General features: G+C 47.4%; 1 protein-coding gene across 1 annotated transcript in view; it reads right to left on the reverse strand.

The window, feature by feature from the left end:
* Positions 1-22,840, reverse strand: part of LOC130275624 (cytochrome P450 2D14-like) — a 126,143-nt gene that overhangs the window by 49,718 nt on the left and 53,585 nt on the right. Inside the window, exon 5 of the mRNA XM_056523817.1 lies at positions 10,550-10,723. Coding sequence (XP_056379792.1) covers positions 10,550-10,723 — 174 coding nt within the window. The remainder of the gene's footprint in view (positions 1-10,549; positions 10,724-22,840) is intronic.

The raw sequence follows: 22,840 nt of genomic DNA on the forward strand, positions 1-22,840 counted from the left end.
TTTTGCTGAAAGGGGGGGGGGGGGGCATATCGCATTTAGGAAGCCCCTATGGTGTCAGAACAGCAAAAAATAAAACACATGACCTACTATTTTGGAAACTACACCCCTTAAGGAATGTAACAAGGGGTACAGTGAGCCTTAACACCACACAGGTGTTTGATAAATGTTCATTAAGTGGGATGTGAAAAATAAAAATTAAATTTTTTTACACTAAAATGCTGGGGTTACCCAAAATTTTTCATTTTCACAAGTGGTATTAGGAGAAAATGTCATCGTAAATTTGTAAATACATTTCTTTGGAGTAAGGACATACCTCATATCTGGACGTTAGGAGCTCTGTGGGTGCACACCGGTCTCTGAGGTGCACGAGCGCATTCAGGGGCCTTGAGCTTCTGCATTGCTGCCTATGGAGCCAGAACAGTGGGACCCCCCCTCAAGGGGCATTACATGGGGTACACTAAATAACTAAAATGGGGTACAGTGGGACATAAAATAATAAAACAGGTTATGTTCCCAGAATGATGACCCAGAGCATAACCAAAACTAAAAAATGTGCCCACCTCAAACCCTATGTTCTGAATCATCAATCTGGGAATGTGATGTGCGTGGCCGTTAGAGATGAGTGAATCGAAGTTGACGAACCCGAATTTGTTACGCATTTCAGGAAAAATTCGATTCGCAACGAATATGAATATCGCCGCTATTATATTGCGCGAATCGCTTCATTAAACTCCATTTTACAGCGTTCCGGGCTATTGGAGACCTAAGATGGCGGATCCACATGTGAGTACATGGGGCAGGGGATTATGGGAGGGCGGGAAACAGCGGCGGGAATGAAGGTAGGCGGGCTGACCCTGAATCGTGAGATGCAGCCTATCAGTGTTCACTGACCCCTGTGATGTCACAGCCCCTATATAATCAGCGGCCATCTTGCCTCTCTTCATTTCATCTATGCACTCAGATGGAGAGGACGGGACTGTGTGTGTGTGAATAGCTCATACCACAGCGTTACACTGCAGCTGCTAGTCACATCAGCATTAGGGAAAGACAGGAGTGCAGAGTACTTTGCTGTTACACTGAGAAGGATCATTGATAGCTAAACCTCCTATTCACGTTATTGAGCATTGCAGCAGAGAGGGGCAGATAGCTGTCAGCTGCCTCATACAGATCTCCAAGCTGCCTGAACTCTCTGAAGCATCTTATTTCCTCATTTTTCAGCCCAATTGAGTTTATATTTATTTGCTCCACAAATCTTCTGCTGCTCAGAATTGTGTGACAGAGTGCAATTTAGGGTTTAATCCCTGGATTTTTTTTTTCGTGGTGCTGCACTGTTGGGTCCTGCTGCTGTTCACAAATAAGTCATATTAGTGTGGACTTTAGTGCCTTTTTACCATTTTTCACCTGTTACTCTGTCTCTGTGCTAAATTCAGTGTTATACCACACGTTAAAAACCTGCCGGTGTATGAAAGAAAAAAAAAAAGTTTTTCCTGCGTACAAATATGCTTAACAGTGGCCTTATGATTGCAAAGGGCATGCATACAAGCAAATAGCGAACCATATACTACCTTTTTTTCTGTCTTTGCTAAATTCAATGTTATACCACACGTTATACACCTGCCGGTGTATTAAAGAAAATAAAAAGGTTTTCCTGCTTACAAATACGCTTAACAGTGCCCTTATCATTGCAAAGGGCCTTCATACAAGCAAATAGCGTACCATATACCACCTTTTTTTCTGTCTCTGTGCTAAATTCAGTGTTATACCACACGTTATACACCTGCCGGTGTATTAAAGAAAATAAAAAGGTTTTCCTGCTTACAAATACGCTTAACAGTGCCCTTATCATTGCAAAGGGCCTTCATACAAGCAAATAGAGTACCATATACCACCTTTTTTTCTGTCTCTATGCTAAATTAAGTGTTATACCACACGTTATACACCTGCCGGTGTATTAAAGAAAAAAAAAAGTTTTTTCTGCATAGAAATACGCATACCAGTGCGCTCATCATTGCAAAGGGCATATATACAACAAAGGAGTGTACTATTTAGTAACTGTTATTCTGTCTAGGGCCTATATACTTTGAAAGGACAGCCGTAAGTAATCGCCTGCTGCTGTTCTATACCCTCATAAACGCACTAAGTATGTCAGGCAGGGAAGTGCCAGGACGTGCACAGAGAAGGGGCAAAGGCCTACATACGTCAGGCAGAGTTGGCAGCAGACTTGGGGCGAGTGGCAGCAGGAATCGCAGCAATAGGCCTGAGCTCCCGTTAACACCCAGCGGTCGTGTCGTCAACCCATCTCTCCTCGTCAATTGGTTTGCACACTCATCCCCATCATCACAAGTGACATGTGACAACCCCACTCAAGAGTCGGTGGGTTCCTCAGACACAACCCTCAGTTGGCATGGCCAGGGAGCAGTCCCCGTAATCCCATTGCCTTTGTCTTATGCTGTTCCCTCTCCCAAAGAAGTATCTCATGCTTTGGGTTCAGCTCCACTATTTACTGAGGACGATCCAATAGAGGACAGTCAGCAGCTAATGGGCAGCCAAGAATGTGAGGAGACATGCGTTGTTTGCTCCGCAAGGCGGGCAAGTAGTGATGCGGAGAGTGATGTGGGAGGCGGTGTTTCAATTGTTCAGGGTCCTGAGGCAGACACTGTTGTGGAACACGAGGAGGACATCAGTGACGTGCACACATCTTTTGATGATGATGAAGCCGATCGCAATTGGGAGCCGTGTGCAGAAGCCGGGGCTTCATCATCATGAGGAGAAGAGATTTGCTCTTTGTCTATGAGGCAGCAAGGCGGTAGCACGGTTGGCAATCAGCGTGGTGGTGGCAGTAGTGGAAATTCAGGAGCCAAACGTGCCAGGGGGAGACCACCTGCTTCGCGGCAAGCTACCATTCAGGGAGGAAGTGGAACAGGGGTTCCTGGAACTGACGCCAATAGCAGTGAAATAGTGCGGACTGCGAGTGGAAAATCAGCTACTCTGCGGTGTGGTTGTTCTTCATCAAGAATCCGGAGGACCTTAGCGTAGTCACTTGCAAAATCTGTCGGCAGAAAGTAAAGCGTGGCCAGGGTCCTAATCTCGGCACCACGGCCCTGCGTCAACACATGATTCGCCACCATAAAGCGGCCTGGGATAACCGTGGCTCCGATGTAGTGGTCCAGCCTACACAGTGGCCATCCGCTCCCTCCGTCATCCAGCCAAGGCTCCACCACCTCAGCCGAAGGGAGCATTGTGTCAAACCCTCCTTCTTGCACTCCTGTTTCTTCCGCTCGTAGTCAGCCATTCCGCCAACAATTGATCGGCGAAGCTATGTCCAAGAGACAACAGTATGCGCCCACTCATCAAACGGCGCAGAAGTTGAATGTGTTCCTGTCCAAGTTGCTGGTGTTGCAGTCCCTCCCTTTCCAACTGGTGGACTCTGCAGCTTTCAGGGAATTGATGGCTTGTGCCGAGCCGAGGTGGAGAGTCCCAAACCGTCATTTCTTTGCGAAGAAGGTAGTACCAGCCCTGCATAAGTTTGTACAAGAGAAGGTGGGCCAGTCCTTGAGGCTGTCAGTGTGTTCAAAAGTGCACGGCAACGCCGACGTGTGGAGCTGTAACTACGGGCAGGGACAATACATGTCTTTTACGGCCCACTGGGTAAATGTTGTTCCTGTACAGCCACAACAGCAACTTGGACAGGTCACACCTCTTCCTCCTCCACGCTCTCGCTCCCAGGCAGTTGGTCCTTTTACAGTGTGCGCCTCCTCCTCCTCCCCCGTGTCCTTGGCCTCCACCGCACGTCCAAATCTCGGTGGCCCTTCATCGTACCACATGTGTAGGGCACAGCGGTGTCAAGCCATCCTTCACATGGTTTGCCTTGGCGAACGGAGTCACACAGGGGAGGAACTGCTGAAGTCCATTAGGGAAGAAATCCGAGTATGGCTTACTCCACGAAATCTGGAAATGGGAACAATGGTGACCGACAATGGGAAGAACATTGTGGCCGCGCTGTGACAAGGAAGTGTGAACCATTCGCCCTGCATGGCACACGTGTTGAATCTGGTTGTCAAGAAGTTCATCAAGTCTTCACCCCATTTGCAAGACGTCCTGACAATGGCAAGGAAACTGTGCATGCACTTCAGCCACTCATACACCGCCAAGCACACTTTGCTTGAGCTGCACCGTAAGAACGGTATCCCACAACATAGTTTAATTTGTGAAGTTGCCACACGTTCGAATTCCACCCTCCATATGTTGGACAGACTATACGAACAAAGAAAAGCCATCACAGATTTTTTGATGATACAAGCAGATAGGAGTACTCCCCTGTGTAACTTCAATGTGAACGAGTGGCAGCTCATACGTGACACCTGCCGTTTGCTGAGGCCCTTTGAGGAAGCCACATTTTTTGTTAGTCGCTTGAATTACGCCATGAATGACGTAATTCCACTCCTACATTTACTCCAAAAAATGATTGAAAACATGGCTGGTCACGGCAATGGAGATGTTGCGCCTACATCAGAAGGCTACATGAGTCCTGTGGGGGATGAACTGGAGGAGGAGGATGAGGGGCAGAGCGGAGCACAGTTTACGGTGGATGAGATGGCCGGTGTTTCTGGTCATTGGACAGGAGAGGAGGAGCAGGAGCAGCCAGAGGAGCTGGAGGGTTATTACGAGGGAGGCGAGACAGAGGACCAAGACACACCGTGGCAGTATGCAGTGGAGATGGAGGCAGGTAGTCCCAGCGAGTCACTGTCACAAATGGCACGATGCATGCTGAGTTGCTTGCGTCGTGACCCCCGAATTGTCAAAATTCATCAGCCTGATGACTTCTGGATCTCCACCCTTATTAGACCCTCGCTACCGGCCCAGAATGGGGGCCTTTTTTACACCCACTGAGAGGGAGGACAAACTGACTTACTTCAGGGAGCTTCTATGTAGTCGGTCACATGGTGCATCCACTCGCAGGTTTGACTCGGGGGGGCCCTCTGCGCTCACCTTGCACTGCCACGGCTGCTGGGGAGGGGAGGGGTGGCAGGAGCAGTATCGGCTCAATCAGCAGCAGCCTGAGTCTACAGTCGCTGATGAGTAGCTTCCTTCAGCCGCATAGTGAAGCTACTCATCAACAGCAGGTGGACATGGAGCAGGACCTGAACCAGCAGGTGGCGGCTTACCTCGACATGACCCTGCCAACAACCGTTGAAGATCCGCTGGACTTCTGGGCAGCCAAACTCGATTTATGGCCACAACTAGCGGAGTTTGCCCTGGAAAAGCTGTCCTGCCCGGCCAGTAGTGTGCCATCAGAGCGGGTGTTTAGTGTGGCCGAGGCCATAGTCACCCCAAGGCGAACTCGTCTGTCCACTAAAAATGTGGAGACACTGATGTTTGTCAAGATGAATCAGGGATGGATCAGCCAGGATTTCCAGCCACCAATGACAGATGGGTCTGAGTAGATTGACCATGCTCCTACAACAAAATTTTCTCTATTGTGGTTGGTTATGAAACCCTCTGGAGCAGACCTGGGCACTGTACGGCCCGCTTGCCACATACGGCCCCTTGATCGGCTCTGACCGGCCCGCGCTGATTGGGGGACAACTATGCTGCTTAATCTGGGGGACAACTATGCTCCTAATCTGGGGGACATCTATGCTGCCTAATCTGGGGGACATCTATGCTGCCTAATCTGGGGGACATCTATGCTGCCTAATCTGGGGGACAACTATGCTCCTTATCTGGGGGACAACTATGCTCTTAATCTGGGGGACAACTAAACTCCTAATCTGGTGGACATCTATGCTGCCTACTCTGGGGGACAAGTATGCTCCTAATCTGGGGGACATCTATGCTGCCTAATCTGGGTGACATCTATGCTGCCTAATCTGGGGAACAACTATGCTCCTAATCTGGGGGACATCTATGCTGCCTAATCTGGGGGACATCTATGCTGCCTAATCTGGATGACATCTATGCTGCCTAATCTGGGGGACAACTATGCTCCTTATCTGGGGGACAACTATGCTCCTAATCTGGGGGACAAGTATGCCCCTAATCTGGGGGACATCTATGCTGCCTACTCTGGGGGACAAGTATGCTCCTAATCTGGGGGACATCTATGCTGCCTAATCTGGGTGACATCTATGCTGCCTAATCTGGGGACAACTATGCTCCTAATCTGGGGGACATATATGCTGCCTAATCTGGGGGACATCTATGCTGCCTAATCTGGGGGACATCTATGCTGCCTAATCTGGATGACATCTATGCTGCCTAATCTGGGGGACAACTATGCTCCTTATCTGTGGGACAACTATGCTCCTAATCTGGGGGACAACTAAACTCCTAATCTGGGGGACATCTATGCTGCCTACTCTGGGGGACAAGTATGCTCCTTATCTGGGGGACAACTATGATCCTAATCTGGGGGGCATGTATGCTGCCTAATCTAGGTGACATCTATGCTGCCTAATCTGGGGGACAACTATGCTCCTAATATGGGGAAAACTGATGCTTCTGGCCTTGGGCCTATAATTTTTTTTTTAATTTAGCAGTAGCTAAATACATGCTTAATGCAAATGTCAACATTGATCTTTAAATGTAAGGGGTTATGAAACCCTCTTGCTCTTGGGTACTGCGAATGACTGCTCCAGACTCATTCTGTGTCTTTCGCAAACTACTTGCCTCCCTGGTGCCTCAGGCCTTGGGCCTATAATTTTTTTAAGTTTAGCAGTAGCTAAATACATGCTCAATGCAAATGTAAACATTGATCTTTAAATGTAAGGGGTTATGAAAACCTCTTGGGTACTGCAAATGCATGATCCAGACTCATTCTGTGTCTTTCAGGAACTACTTGCCTTCCTGGTGCCTCTGGCCTTGGGCCTTAAATTTTTGGATGTTTAGCAGTAGCTAAATACATGCTTAATGCAAATTTCAACAAAGATCGTTAAATTCTCGGCGCTCTGCCAGGGCGTTCTCCTACCCCACCTGGGCCGATCCGAGGACCTCACTTACCAACTCACTAACTAATCCAATCGCTTATAGCGACGGGCGGTGTGTACAAAGGGCAGAGACTTAATCAACGCCAGCTTATGACCCTCACTTACTGGTAATTCCTCGTTTTAAGGTTAAATAATTGCAATCCCAGATCCCTATCACAAACTGGTTTCAGCGTGCAACACGCACCTGTCCTTGAAAGATAGAGACACGCTAATCCGTTCAGTGGAGCGCGGCTGCGGCCCCAGAAATCTGAGGGCATAACACACCTGGTATTGCTCGATCTCGCAATTGATCGTGCAAAGGTAGGGGGTTATTAAAGCCTCTTGGGTACTGCTGAGGCCTACTCCTGACTGCTCCTGGTGTAATGTATGGGGTAATTAAACACTCTTGGGTAGTGTTTTTTTTTTTTTTTTTCTGATAATTTTATCGGTAATAAAATAGAATTTTCCAGAATGCTAATCGTTACACAACGGAACGCTTGTTGCGTGTGATTTTTTTAATGAAGATAAAAAAATTAAAATAAATACGGACAGGGATTAACACTGCTTCATCATTTTGGGCGAAAAAAGTCCTTTGGTGATCTGATCTTTTGGAGACAGATGCGCTTACACACATATTGAATTAGTTTTTGTAAAAAAATTTCAAACATTGTGTGGTTTATTATTTTTGAGAAGAATGTCTTTGGGTGGTCCACCATCCTGCATTATAGAGTTTTGTGAACTGTTGAATATGCGCTTGTTCTTACACAAAGGTATTTCTTTAAAACATTTCTAAAATGTTGTTGTTTTTTGGAGGGGATTGTGAAGCCCGGGTGTGTACTGGTGCATCAGCCAACTCCAGGCTGTGTCCTTCAGGCAATATATGGGTTCCTGCTGCCGCAGAGGTGGGGCCTGGGTCTGGAAATTTCTAATTTTTGGATAGCGGGTGCTACCTATGAGAAATCTTTGTCAAAAATTTCATATATTGTGTTGTTTTTTTGGGGGGATTGTGAAGCCCTGGTGTGTAGTGTACTAGTGCATCAGCCAACTCCACTCTGTGCCATTCAGCCACTAAATGGTCTCCTCTTGCTGCCAACATGTCCAAGCTGTGTCATTCAGCCACTATATGGTGTCCTCATGCTGCCAACACCTCCACGCTGTGCCATTCAGCCACTATATGGTGTCCTCATGCTGCCAACACCTCCACGCTGTGCCATTTAGCCACTATATGGTGTCCTCATGCTGCCAACACTTCCACGCTGTGCCATTCAGCCACTATATGGTGTCCTCATGCTGCCAACACCTCCACGCTGTGCCATTCAGCCACTATATGGTGTTCTCATGCTGCCAACACCTCCACGCTATGTCATTCAGTCACTATATGGTCTCCTGACACTGATGCCACCACCAGGCTCTGTCATTGTGCTGCTGTGCGGCAGTGATTCTAAGAGCGATGCCGGTAATCTGCATGCTATTCTGAATAACAGTATTATTTCACTACCCCACTACCCTAGACACAGCAAAGTGTTCTACGCCCCTATAGAGGCTGTATGTAGGCTAGAAATAGCCTTTTTTAATATCGATTCGCCGCGAACAAATTCGGATCGAAACAAACTTTTCGGGAAGATTCGGCGAATCGGCCGTATCAAATTTTTGAAAAGTTTGCTCATCTCTAGTGGCCGTCTCTAACCTGTTGCCTCAAATGCGCACCCCGCTCAGGTGGAGAGAGAGCTCTGCGCATTTGAGGCAACATAAAAAGTCCCCGATGATAGTGACTCAGTGACCCATGACCCAATTTTGGGTTAAAATTTGGAATGTACTTGGACTTGGTACATTGGGGTCAAATTATGGGAAATTAAAATGAAAAGGGAAAATTTAGAACTCCATGGAAGTGTGATACTCCCTGAAGCAGTTTTTAATGCAGAGGCCCTGATGATCGGGGCAAGTGTCACATTGAGTGGTGGTGTCCTTCCGTATCTCCCTCTTGTGACACACTCTGCATTTTTTCTGGGATCGTCCCTTCTTTCCAGTGTGGGGGACTTTACCTGGAAAGTGCTGGCCTGGGATGATCCTGGCACCTATAACTTCAGTTCCTTGGGAAGTCCGGCCTGCTCTTTCCCGGTCGCCAAAGATCAGGACCTTTAGGACTTCTTCTTGGAACTGTAGGTATGTCCATGTGATGCCAGTGTACTGGGACAGTACAAAAGAGTTGTACATGGTAACCTGTACCAAGTAGACCACAACTATTTTGTACCATACCCGGGTTTTCCGCATGGCATTGTATAGCTTGAGAACTTGATCAGAGAGATCAACTCCCCCCATATACTGATTGTAGCCCAGAATACAATCAGGCTTGAGGACCGTTGTTGTGGTACCTCGCAAAGGGACAGGTAAGCTGCCTTTACCATGAATAGTGGTCAGCATAAGGACATCCCTCTTATCCTTATACCTGACCAGCAACAGGTTTTCATGGGCACGGGACTCACCTTTGGGCATAGGTGTCTTAACAAAATTTAGAGAGAGGTCTCTCTGGTTTTTCCGCACGGCCCCACAAGCGGACATGGATCTGGCGGCGAGGGATGTGAACAGAGGGATGCTGGTATAAAAGTTGTCCAGGTACACGTGGTAACCCTTATCCAGCAATGGGTGCACAAGGTCCCAAACAAGCTTCCCGCTAACACCCAGAGTGGGGGGACATTCTGGGGGTGTGTGGGGGGGGGTAGTATGTAGTGTGTGTGCTTGTGGTAACTGTAACTGTATGGGGGGAAAAAAACTAAAACATGGGGGTGGGGGGCAAATGCAGCGCACTGAACCCCTAATAGGGCCCGGGTCACGCTGATAATACTGCGCTTGACCCTTGGGGACATATTAGGGGGTCGGGGGGGGGGGATATTATTCTTTACTTTTTTTTACACTTTTTTAACTCTTTTAACTTTTAACCCTTTTTTAACTTTTAATCCCTTGGATGTATTCTTTCCCTGCTCTAACAAGGGGTCTTCTGTGGGGGCTTGGATCTTCACAGAGAGGGGGTCCCTGGCTCCTTCTCGCAGCTCTGCCCGCTGAATGGACTCAGTGGGCTAGCAGAGCCGCTAGAAGGGGCCGTTAACCCCTCCCCTGCCGGCTGCTATTGGCCAGCTGCGATCATCCGGCTGATAGCAGCGATCCTGGGGGGGGGGATGACGAAATCGCCACCTCCCCATAGATACAGGAGGTGATTGCGGGTGTATTCTACACCCCCGATCACCATGTATCTCCGGAATCACCGGAATCGCTGCAAATCGCAAGCGTGAATTCACTTGCGATTTAATGACCCCCCTGGGCATTTGCACGGGGTGCCTGCTGATTAATATCGGCGTGCATCGAGGACCAAGATTCCCACGGGCGTACAGGTACGCCAGTGGTCTTTAAGTACCAGGGAGTGCAGGTGTACCTGTACGCTCCTGGTCCTTTGGTGGTTAATAACTTCTGCATGAACATATATATATATATATATATATATATATATATATATATATATATATATACACCGATGACAGAAGAGGAGAATCATTCAACCTTATTATATAAGAATATAAAAACATTCTTACTTTTTCCATCTCCACCAGGTAGGCATCAATAAAATCACGGATGTCGTTTGGATTCAAAGTCTTCTTATGCTCTGAAACTATTTCCTTTAAGAATTCAAAAATTTCATACTCTGGATGCATCACACGATCAATAATCCATGGGATTTTCACTAGAACAGGAATTTCATTTATGATCTAAAAAGAAAAATCAAGAATTGTATAATGTAATCACAAATGCTTATATAAACATTTACTAGCCCGTTTTTTCCTACCTAGTCCTTTTGGTAGAGAAAAAGGTATTTATGAGAAGGCCTCGTATCCCATCCTCGTATTTCGTCATCATATCCCGACCTCATATCCTCTGCATATATCCCATCCTCATATCCCGACCTTAGGTGGAGCTGATTTGTGATCAGTTGCGTTGCTAGGGTTGGTGTCACCCGGTGCGGTAGAAAATGGTGTCAACCCTTACAACCCCCCCCTCCCAAAGTAATCATATAGCCTGTTTTGATGGATGCCCATGGTGTAGTGCTTTGCACAATTTTTTTTCCAGAAAATGATCAAATATGCCAATTGCCACATAATGGGAAACTGCTGTTGTTTTATCCATCATAACTGCAGAACTTACAAGTGACTCCAGCTCTGATGGGGCTCTACTCATGAGAATACACAATGATATCAGTGACTACAGGTGACGTCTTCTCAATAGTGAGCAACATACACAATGATATCAGTGACTACAGGTGACGTCTTCTCTATAGTGTGGAGAATACACAATGATATCAGTGACTACAGGTGACGTCTTCTCTATAGTTAGGAGAATACACAATATCAGTGACTACAGGTGACGTCTTCTCTATAGTGAGGAGAATACACAATATCAGTGACTACAGGTGACGTCTTCTCAATAGTGAGCAACATACACAATGATATCAGTGACTACAGGTGACGTCTTCTCTATAGTGTGGAGAATACACAATGATATCAGTGACTACAGGTGACGTCTTCTCTATAGTTAGGAGAATACACAATATCAGTGACTACAGGTGACGTCTTCTCTATAGTGAGGAGAATACACAATATCAGTGACTACAGGTGACGTCTTCTCAATAGTGAGGAGAATACACTATGATATCAGTGACTACAGGTGACGTCTTCTCAATAGTGAGAAGAATACACAATGATATCAGTGACTACAGGTGACAGCTTCTCAATAGTGAGGAGAATACACAATGATATTAGTGACTACAGGTGACGTCTTCTCTATAGTGAGGAGAATACACAATTATATCAGAGACTACAGGTGACGTCTTCTCTATAGTGAGGAGAATACACAATATCAGTGACTACAGGTGACGTCTTCTCAATAGTGAGGAGAATACACAATGATATTAGTGACTACAGGTGACGTCTTCTCTATAGTGAGAAGAGTACAGAATGATATCAGTGACTACAGGTGACGTCTTCTCTATAGTGAGGAGAATACACAATGATATCAGTGACTACAGGGGACGTCTTCTCTATAGTCTTTCCCTATCTAATTCAGCTGGAACATACTGCCAGGACTTCATCCAGAAAATCATCTTGATGCCCAAATGGCATTGGCTCCTCACTATATCAGCGGAGTTTCATCCTCTATATGAAAACGTTAGTTAATATAATACTGCCGCAAACTGTGCTCCCTGAATATAAACCTAGCACACACTGTACCCTTTGAATATAATAATACTATTGCACACTGTACACTCTGAATATAATACTACAACACACTGCACCCTCTGAATATAATACTACCACACACTGTACCTTCTGAATATACTACCATACACTGTGCCCTCTGAACATAATACTACCACACACTGTACCCTCTGCGTATAATACTGCCACACATTATATCCCCTGTATATAATAATACCACACACTGTACCCTCTGTATATAATACTACCAAACACTGCCTCTCTCTGAATAAAATACCACCACACATTGTGCTCTTTGAATATAATACTATTTCACACTGTGCCTCTGAATATAACCTTGCCATACAGTGCATCCTCTTAATACAATACCAAAACATACAGTATTGTGGTGCATAAAAACTGTACCATGCCAGAAATGCCTTTATAATATACACTATACCTCTGAAATGCAAAACACTATATGTGCCCATCACATATAGTAATAATGGCCTGTCCCCATCCTGTGCCCCATACATATAATAATAATGTCATGTCCCTGTCCTCTGCCCCCTACATATAAAATATAACAATGCCCAGTGATGTCACAGTACAGGGATAATACAGCCAGTGATGTCATAATACAGGGATAATCCACAGAATGATGTCACAGTAGAGGAATAATACACTTAGTGATGTCACAGTACAGGGATAATACACAGTAACACAGTTCATAAGGTTGAAAAAAGACCAGAGTCCATCAAGTTCAACCTATACCCCTAATAAGTCCCTACTGAGTTGAGTTGATCCAGAGGAAGGCAAAAAAAAACTCATTCTAGAGGTAAAAATTCCTTCCTGACTCCAAATATGGCAGTCAGAATAAATCCCTGGATCAACATTCTGTCCCTATAGAGCTAGTATACATAACCAACAATGTTATTATTCTCCAAAAATGCATCTGTCACGATGCCGGCTGGCAGGTAGTGGACCCTCTGTGCCAGAGAGGGATTGGCGTGGACCGTGCTAGTGGACCGGTTCTAAGCCACTACTGGTTTTCACCAGAGCCCGCCGCAAAGCGGGATGGTCTTGCTGCGGCGGTAGTGACCAGGTCGTATCCACTAGCAACGGCTCACCTCTCTGGCTGCTGAAGATAGGCGCGGTACAAGGGAGTAGGCAGAAGCAAGGTCGGACGTAGCAGAAGGTCGGGGCAGGCAGCAAGGATCGTAGTCAGGGGCAACGGCAGAAGGTCTGGAAACACAGGCAAGGAACACACAAGGAACGCTTTCACTGGCACTAAGGCAACAAGATCCGGCAAGGGAGTGCAAGGGAAGTGAGGTAATATAGGGAAGTGCACAGGTGAAAACCCTAATTGGAACCACTGCGCCAATCAGCGGCGCAGTGGCCCTTTAAATCGCAGAGACCCGGCGCGCGCGCGCCCTAGGGAGCGGGGCCGCGCGCGCCGGGACAGAACAGACGGGGAGCGAGTCAGGTAGGGGAGCCGGGGTGCGCATCGCGAGCGGGCGCTACCCGCATCGCGAATCGCATCCCGGCTGGCAGCAGGATCGCAGCGCCCCGGGTCAGAGGACGTGACCGGAGCGCTGCAGCGGAGGGAGTGAAGCGAGCGCTCCGGGGAGGAGCGGGGACCCGGAGCGCTCGGCGTAACAGTACCCCCCCCCTTGGGTCTCCCCCTCTTCTTGGAGCCTGAGAACCTGAGGAGCAGACTTTTGTCAAGGATGTTGTCCTCAGGTTCCCAGGATCTCTCTTCAGGACCACAACCCTCCCAGTCTACTAAAAAAAAATTTTTCCCTCTGACCTTTTTGGCAGCCAAAATTTCCTTGACCGAGAAGACGTCCGAGGAGCCGGAAACAGGAGTGGGAGGAACAGATTTGGGAGAAAAACGGTTGAGGATGAGTGGTTTGAGAAGAGAGACGTGAAAGGCATTAGGGATACGAAGAGAAGGAGGAAGAAGAAGTTTATAAGAGACAGGATTAATTTGACACAAAATTTTGAAAGGACCAAGATAGCGTGGTCCCAACTTGTAGCTAGGGACACGGAAGCGGACATATTTAGCGGAGAGCCATACCTTGTCTCCAGGGGAAAAAACGGGGGGAGCTCTTCTTTTCTTATCCGCGAACCTCTTCATGCGTGAAGAAGCCTGTAAGAGAGAATTTTGGGTCTCTCTCCATATAATGGAAAGGTCACGAGAAATTTCATCCACAGCGGGCAGACCAGAGGGCAAGGGGGTAGGGAGGGGGGGAAGAGGGTGACGGCCGTACACCACGAAAAATGGGGATTTGGAGGAAGATTCAGAGACCCTGAAGTTATACGAAAATTCGGCCCATGGAAGGAGATCTGCCCAGTCATCCTGGCGGGAGGAAACAAAATGTCGCAAATAATCACCCAGGATCTGGTTAATTCTTTCTACTTGTCCATTGGACTGGGGATGATATGCAGAGGAAAAATTTAATTTAATCTTGAGTTGTTTACAGAGAGCCCTCCAGAATTTAGACACGAATTGGACCCCTCTATCCGAGACAATCTGCGTAGGCAACCCGTGAAGACGAAAAATGTGTACAAAAAATTGTTTAGCCAACTGAGGCGCAGAAGGAAGACCAGGAAGAGGGATGAAATGTGCCATTTTGGAGAATCGATCAACGACCACCCAAATAACGGTGTTGCCACGGGAAGGGGGTAAATCAGTAATAAAATCCATACCAATCAGAGACCAAGGCTGTTCGGGGACAGGCAGAGGATGAAGAAAACCAGCGGGCTTCTGGCGAGGAGTCTTATCCCGGGCACAGATAGTGCAGGCTCGCACAAAGTCCCCAACATCCGTCTCCAGAGTCGGCCACCAATAGAAGCGGGAGATGAGTTGCACAGATTTCTTGATGCCCGCATGACCTGCGAGATGGGAGGAGTGACCCCATTTGAGGATTCCGAGGCGTTGGCGTGGAGAAACAAAGGTCTTTCCTGGAGGAGTCTGCCTGATGGAGGCAGGAGAAGTGGAGATCAGGCAGTCAGGTGGAATGATGTGTTGCGGAGGGAGATCAACTTCTGAGGCATCCGAGGAACGAGAGAGAGCATCGGCCCTAATGTTCTTATCGGCAGGACGAAAGTGAATCTCAAAATTAAATCGGGCAAAGAACAGAGACCACCGGGCCTGGCGAGGATTCAGCCGTTGGGCCGACTGGAGGTAGGAGAGGTTCTTGTGGTCGGTGTAGATAATAACAGGAAATCTTGATCCCTCCAGCAGATGCCTCCATTCCTCAAGTGCTAATTTAATGGCTAGAAGCTCTCGATCCCCGATGGAGTAGTTCCTCTCCGCTGGAGAGAAGGTCCTAGAGAAAAAACCACAAGTGACAGCATGCCCGGAAGGATTTTTTTGTAGAAGAACAGCTCCAGCTCCTACTGAGGAGGCATCAACCTCCAATAGGAAGGGTTTGGAAGGGTCAGGCCTGGAGAGCACGGGAGCCGAAGAAAAGGCAGACTTGAGTCGTTTAAAGGAGTCTTCTGCTTGAGGAGGCCAGGACTTGGGATCAGCATTTTTCTTGGTTAAAGCCACGATAGGAGCCACAATGGTAGAAAAATGTGGAATAAATTGCCTGTAATAATTGGCGAACCCCAAAAAGCGTTGGATAGCACGGAGTCCGGAGGGGCGTGGCCAATTTAAGACGGCAGAGAGTTTGTCTGGATCCATCTGTAGTCCCTGGCCAGAGACCAAATATCCTAGAAAAGGAAGAGATTGGCATTCAAACAGACATTTCTCAATTTTGGCATAGAGTTGGTTGTCACGAAGTCTCTGAAGAACCATACGGACATGCTGGCGGTGTTCTTCTAGATTGGCAGAAAAAATTAGGATATCGTCCAGATATACCACAACACAGGAGTATAACAGATCACGAAAAATTTCATTGACAAAGTCTTGGAAGACGGCAGGGGCATTGCACAGTCCAAAGGGCATGACCAGATACTCAAAGTGTCCATCTCTGGTGTTAAATGCCGTTTTCCACTCGTCCCCCTCTCTGATGCGGATGAGGTTATAGGCGCCTCTTAAGTCCAATTTAGTGAAGATGTGGGCACCTTGGAGGCGATCAAAGAGTTCAGAGATGAGGGGTAAGGGGTAGCGGTTCTTAACCGTGATTTTATTAAGACCGCGGTAGTCAATGCAAGGACGTAGGGAGCCATCTTTTTTGGACACAAAGAAAAATCCGGCTCCGGCAGGAGAGGAGGATTTACGGATAAAGCCCTTTTTTAGATTCTCCTGGACGTATTCGGACATGGCAAGAGTCTCTGGGGCAGAGAGAGGATAAATTCTGCCCCGGGGTGGAGTGGTACCCGGGAGGAGGTCGATAGGGCAATCATAAGGCCTGTGAGGAGGTAGAGTCTCAGCTTGTTTTTTGCAGAAAACATCCGCGAAGTCCATATAGGCCTTAGGGAGACCGGTTACTGGAGGAACCACAGAGTTACGGCAAGGGTTACTGGGAACCGGTTTTAGACAGTTCTTGGAACAAGAGGACCCCCAACTCTTGATCTCCCCAGTGGACCAATCCAGGGTTGGGGAATGAAGTTGAAGCCAGGGAAGTCCAAGGAGAATCTCCGAGGTGCAATTGGGGAGGACCAAAAGTTCAATCCTCTCATGATGAGATCCGATGCTCATAAGAAGGGGCTCCGTGCGGAAACGTATGGTACAGTCCAATCTTTCATTATTTACACAATTGATGTAGAGGGGTCTGGCGAGACTGGTCACTGGGATGTTGAACCTGTTGACGAGAGAGGCCAAAATAAAATTTCCTGCAGATCCAGAGTCCAAGAAGGCCACTGTAGAGAAGGAGAAGGCAGAGGCAGACATCCGCACAGGCACAGTAAGACGTGGAGAAGCAGAGTAGACATCAAGGACTGTCTCACCTTTGTGCGGAGTCAGCGTACGTCTTTCCAGGCGGGGAGGACGGATAGGACAATCCCTCAGGAAGTGTTCGGTACTAGCACAGTACAGGCAGAGGTTCTCCATACGGCGTCGTGTCCTCTCTTGAGGTGTCAGGCGAGACCGGTCGACCTGCATAGCCTCCACGGCGGGAGGCACAGGAACAGATTGCAGGGGACCAGAGGAGAGAGGAGCCCTGACGCCTTTCAGAAAAACGCATGTCAATGCGAGTGGCTAGGTGAATAAGTTCATGTAGATTAGCAGGAATTTCTCGTGCGGCCAGAACATCTTTAATGTTGCTGGATAGGCCTTTTTTGAAGGTCGCGCAGAGGGCCTCATTATTCCAGGACAATTCTGAAGCAAGTGTACGGAATTGTACGGCATACTCGCCAACGGAAGAATTACCCTGGACCAGGTTCAACAGGGCAGTCTCAGCAGAAGAGGCTCGGGCAGGTTCCTCAAAGACACTTCGGATTTCCGAGAAGAAGGAGTGTACAGAGGCAGTGACGGGGTCATTGCGGTCCCAGAGCGGTGTGGCCCATGACAGGGCTTTTCCGGACAGAAGACTGACTACGAAAGCCACCTTAGACCTTTCAGTGGGAAACAGGTCCGACATCATCTCCAGATGCAGGGAACATTGGGAAAGAAAGCCACGGCAAAACTTAGAGTCCCCATCAAATTTATCCGGCAAGGATAAGCGTATCCCAGGAGCGGCCACTCGCTGCGGAGGAGGTGCAGGAGCTGGCGGAGGAGATGACTGCTGAAGCTGTGGTAGCAACTGTTGTAGCATAACGGTCAGTTGAGACAGCTGTTGGCCTTGTTGCGCTATCTGTTGTGACTGCTGGGCGACCACCGTGGTGAGGTCAGCGACAACTGGCAGAGGAACTTCAGCGGGATCCATGGCCGGATCTACTGTCACGATGCCGGCTGGCAGGTAGTGGACCCTCTGTGCCAGAGAGGGATTGGCGTGGACCGTGCTAGTGGACCGGTTCTAAGCCACTACTGGTTTTCACCAGAGCCCGCCGCAAAGCGGGATGGTCTTGCTGCGGCGGTAGTGACCAGGTCGTATCCACTAGCAACGGCTCACCTCTCTGGCTGCTGAAGATAGGCGCGGTACAAGGGAGTAGGCAGAAGCAAGGTCGGACGTAGCAGAAGGTCGGGGCAGGCAGCAAGGATCGTAGTCAGGGGCAACGGCAGAAGGTCTGGAAACACAGGCAAGGAACACACAAGGAACGCTTTCACTGGCACTAAGGCAACAAGATCCGGCAAGGGAGTGCAAGGGAAGTGAGGTAATATAGGGAAGTGCACAGGTGAAAACCCTAATTGGAACCACTGCGCCAATCAGCGGCGCAGTGGCCCTTTAAATCGCAGAGACCCGGCGCGCGCGCGCCCTAGGGAGCGGGGCCGCGCGCGCCGGGACAGAACAGACGGGGAGCGAGTCAGGTAGGGGAGCCGGGGTGCGCATCGCGAGCGGGCGCTACCCGCATCGCGAATCGCATCCCGGCTGGCAGCAGGATCGCAGCGCCCCGGGTCAGAGGACGTGACCGGAGCGCTGCAGCGGAGGGAGTGAAGCGAGCGCTCCGGGGAGGAGCGGGGACCCGGAGCGCTCGGCGTAACAGCATCCAGTCCATTTTTGAACTCTTTTACAGAGTTCACCATGACCACCTCCTCTGGCAGAGAGTTCCATAGTCTCACTGCTCTTACAGTAAAGAACCCCCGTCTGTGCTGGTGTAGAAACCTTATTTTCTCAAGACGTAGAGGATGCCCCCTTGTTATAGATACAGTCCTGGGTATAAATAGATCATGGGAGAGATCTCTGTATGGTCCCCTGATATGTTTATACATAGTTATTAGGTTGCCCCTAAGCCTTCTTTTTTCTAAACTAAATAACCCTAATTCTGAAAATCTTTCTGGGTACTGTAGTCCTCCCATTCCCCATATTATCCTGGTTGCCCGTCTTTGAATCCTCTCCAGCTCCATTATATCTTTCTTGTATATTGGTGCCCAGTACTGTACACAGTATTCTATGTGTGGTCTGACTAGTGATTTGTACAGTGGTAGAATTATTTCCTTGTCGTGGGCATCTATGCCCCTATTGATGCACCCCATGATTTTATTTGCCTTTGCAGCAGCTGCCCGACACTGGTCTCTACAGCTAAATTTACTATTAACCCCTTAAGGACCGGGGTTTTTTCCGTTTTTGCATTTTCGATTTTTGCTCCTTGCCTTTAAAAAATCGTAACTCTTTCAATTTTGCACCTAAAAATCCATATGATGGCTTATTTTTTGTGCCACCAATTCTACTTTGTAATCACGTTACTCATTTTGCCCAAAAATCTACGGTGAAACGGAAAAAAAAATCATTGTGCGACAAAATTGAAAAAAAAACGCTGTTTTGTAACTTTTGGGGGCTTCCGTTTCTACGTAGTAAATTTTTTGGTAAAAATGACACTTATCTTTATTCTGTAGGTCCATACGATTAAAATGATACCCTACTTATATAGGTTTGATTTTGTCAGACTTCTGGAAAAAATCATAACTACATGCAGGAAAATTAATACGTTTAAAATTGTCATCTTCTGACCCCTATAACTTTTTTATTTTTCCGTGTATGGGGCGGTATCAGGGCTCATTTTTTGCGAAGTGATCTGAAGTTTTTAACTGTACAATTTATGCAATGATAGGACTTATTGATCGCTTTTTATTCATTTTTAAATGATATAAAAAGTTACCAAAAATGCACTATTTTGGACTTTGGAATTTTTTTTTGCGCTCACGCCATTCACCGAGCGGTTTAATTAATGATATATTTTTATAATTCGGACATTTCCGCACGCGGTGATACCATATATGTTTATTTTTATTTACACTGTGTTTTTTTTTTTATTGGAAAAGGGGGGTGATTCAAACTTTTAATAGGGGAGGGGTTAAATGATATTCATTCACTTTTTTTTTCACTTTTTTTTTGCAGTGTTATAGGTCCCATAGGGACCTATAACACTGCACACACTGATCTTCATCATTGATCACTGGTTTCTCATAAGAAACCAGTGATCAACGATTCTGCCGCATGACTGCTCAGGCCTGGATCTCAGGCACTGAGCAGTCATTCGGCGATCGGACAGCGAGGAGGCAGGTAGGGGCCCTCCCGCTGTCCTGTCAGCTGTTCGGGATGCCGCGATTAGCCGCGGCTATCCCGAACAGCCCGACTGAGCTAGCCGGCAACTTTCACTTTTAGCCGCGCGGCTCAGCTCTGAGCGCGCGGCTAAAGGGTTAATAGCACGCGGCGCCGCGATTGGCGCTGCGCGCTATTAGAGGTGGGTCCCGGCTTCACTATGACGCCGGGCCCGCCGTGATATGACGCGGGGTTACTGTGTAACCCCGCGTTATATCAGGAGAGCAGGACCAAGGACGTACCGGTACGTCCTTGGTCCTTAAGGGGTTAACTAAGACTCCCAAGTCCTTTTCCACCTCAGTCTTCCCAAGTGTTCTCCCATTTAATACATAATCCCAGCCCGGATTTTTCTTCCCCATATGCATTACCTTACATTTATCAGTGTTGAACCTCATCTGCCACTTCCCAGCCCAAACTTCCAACCTATCCAGATTCATTTGTAACAGTGCACTGTCCTCTATTGCGTTTACAGCCTTACAGAGTTTAGTATCATCTGCAAAGATTGCTACTTTACTATTCAAACCCTCTACAAGGTCATTATTGAATATATTAAATAGAACAGGACCCAAGACTGACCCCTGTGGTACCCCACTAGTAACAGTCACCCAATCAGAATAAGTACCATTAATAACCACCCTCTGTTTCCTATCAATGAGCCAGTTACTTACTCACTTACACACGTTCTCCTCCAGCCCAATCCCTCTCATTTTATGCACCAACCATTTATGTAGGATTGTATCAAATGCTTTGGAAAAATCCAGATATATGATATCCAGCGATTCCCCCTGGTCCAGTCTGGAGCTCACCTCCTCATAAAAGCTGATCAGGTTAGTTTGACAGGACCGATCCCTCATAAAGTCATGCTGATATGGGGTCATACATTTATTTTTATCAAGATATTCCAAAATAGCATCTCTTAGAAAACCCTCAAACAATTTACAACGGAGGTTAAACTAACAGGTCTATAATTCCCAGGGTCACCTTTTGACCCCTTTTTAAATATTGGCACCACATTTGCCATGCGCCAGTCCTGGGGAACAGTCCCTGTCACTATAGAGTACCTGAATATTAAAAATATGGGGTCTGTCTATTACATTACTTAGTTCCTTTAGAACACGGGGGTCAATGCCATCTTGACCTGGTGATTTGTCTATTTTAATTTTTTGCAGGCGGCACTGCACTTCTTCCTGGGTTAGACAGGTGACCTGTACTGGGGAGTTTACCTGATCTCACTGTATTTCACCTGCCATTTAATTTTCCTCGGTGAACACAGTGGAGAAGAATTTGTTTAATATATTTGCTTTTTTTTTTATCTCCGTTTATAATTTCTTCCTCATCATTTTTTAAAGGGCCAACACGTTCATTTCTGACCTTTTCGCTATTTATATAGTTAAAGAACATTTTTGGGTTAGTTTTACTTTCTTTGGCAATGAGTCTTTCTGTCTCTATTTTTGGGCTTTTATCTGTTTTTTACATATTTTACATTTTTCTCTATAGCTTTTTAATGCTTCTTCACTGCTGTCCAGTTTTAGTAGTTTAAATGCTTAATTTTTGTCATTTATTGCCCCCTTAACATATTGGTTTTCTTTTATTTCTGACCCTTTTATTCCCATAAGGTATATACATCTTACAGTGAGAATTTAAGATATTTTTTAACCTGTTCAGGACCCAGGGCGTAATTTTACCCCCCGGCGCCCTGGTACTTAAGGACCCAGGGCGTAAACTTACACCCTGGCGGTTTCCGGTCCCTGCCTCGCGCCGGGCGGGGATCGGAAGCAGATGCCTGCTGAAATGCCTTAGCAGGCATCCAGGGCAAACGCCGAGGGGGGCCATGTAGGCCCCCCATGTCGGCGATCACCGCAAATCGCGATACCGGGCTGATCGGTTCTCTGGGACCCGACCGCCCGGTAATTTCGCATGATCCCGGCGACAACATTACGGAGACAACATGCCCCCCAAAAACCATATGTGGGCGCAAAGTGCTCTGGGGGCGCACAACAAGGCCCAGAAGGGAGAGTGCACCATATACATTTGAGGTGATTTGCACAGGGGTGGCTGATTGTTACAGCGGTTTTGACAAACGCAAATAAAAAAACACACGTGACCCCATTTCGGAAACTACACCCCTCACGGAATGTAATGAGGGGTGCAGTGAGAATTTACACCCCACTGGTGTCTGACAGAGCTTTGGAACAGTGGTCTGTGCAAATAAAAAATTTTGTACAGCCCACTGTTTCAAAGATCTGACAGACACCAGTGGGGGGTAAATGCTCACTGTACCCCTTGTTACGTTCCTCAAGGGGTCTAGTTTCCAAAATGGTATGCCATGGGGCATTATTTTGCTGTCCTGGCACCATAGGGGCTTCCTAAATGCGACATGCCCCCGAGCAAAATTTGCTCTCAAAAAGCCAAATATGACTCCTTCTCTTCTGAGCATTGTAGTTTGCCCGTAGTGCACTTCAGGTCAACTTATGGGGTACCTCCATACTCAGAAGAGATGTGGGTTACAAATTTTGGGGGGTATTTTCTGCTATTAACCCTT

This window comes from Hyla sarda, chromosome 6 (assembly GCF_029499605.1).
Source record: "Hyla sarda isolate aHylSar1 chromosome 6, aHylSar1.hap1, whole genome shotgun sequence".
In the NCBI taxonomy this organism is placed as follows: Eukaryota; Metazoa; Chordata; class Amphibia; order Anura; family Hylidae; genus Hyla; species Hyla sarda.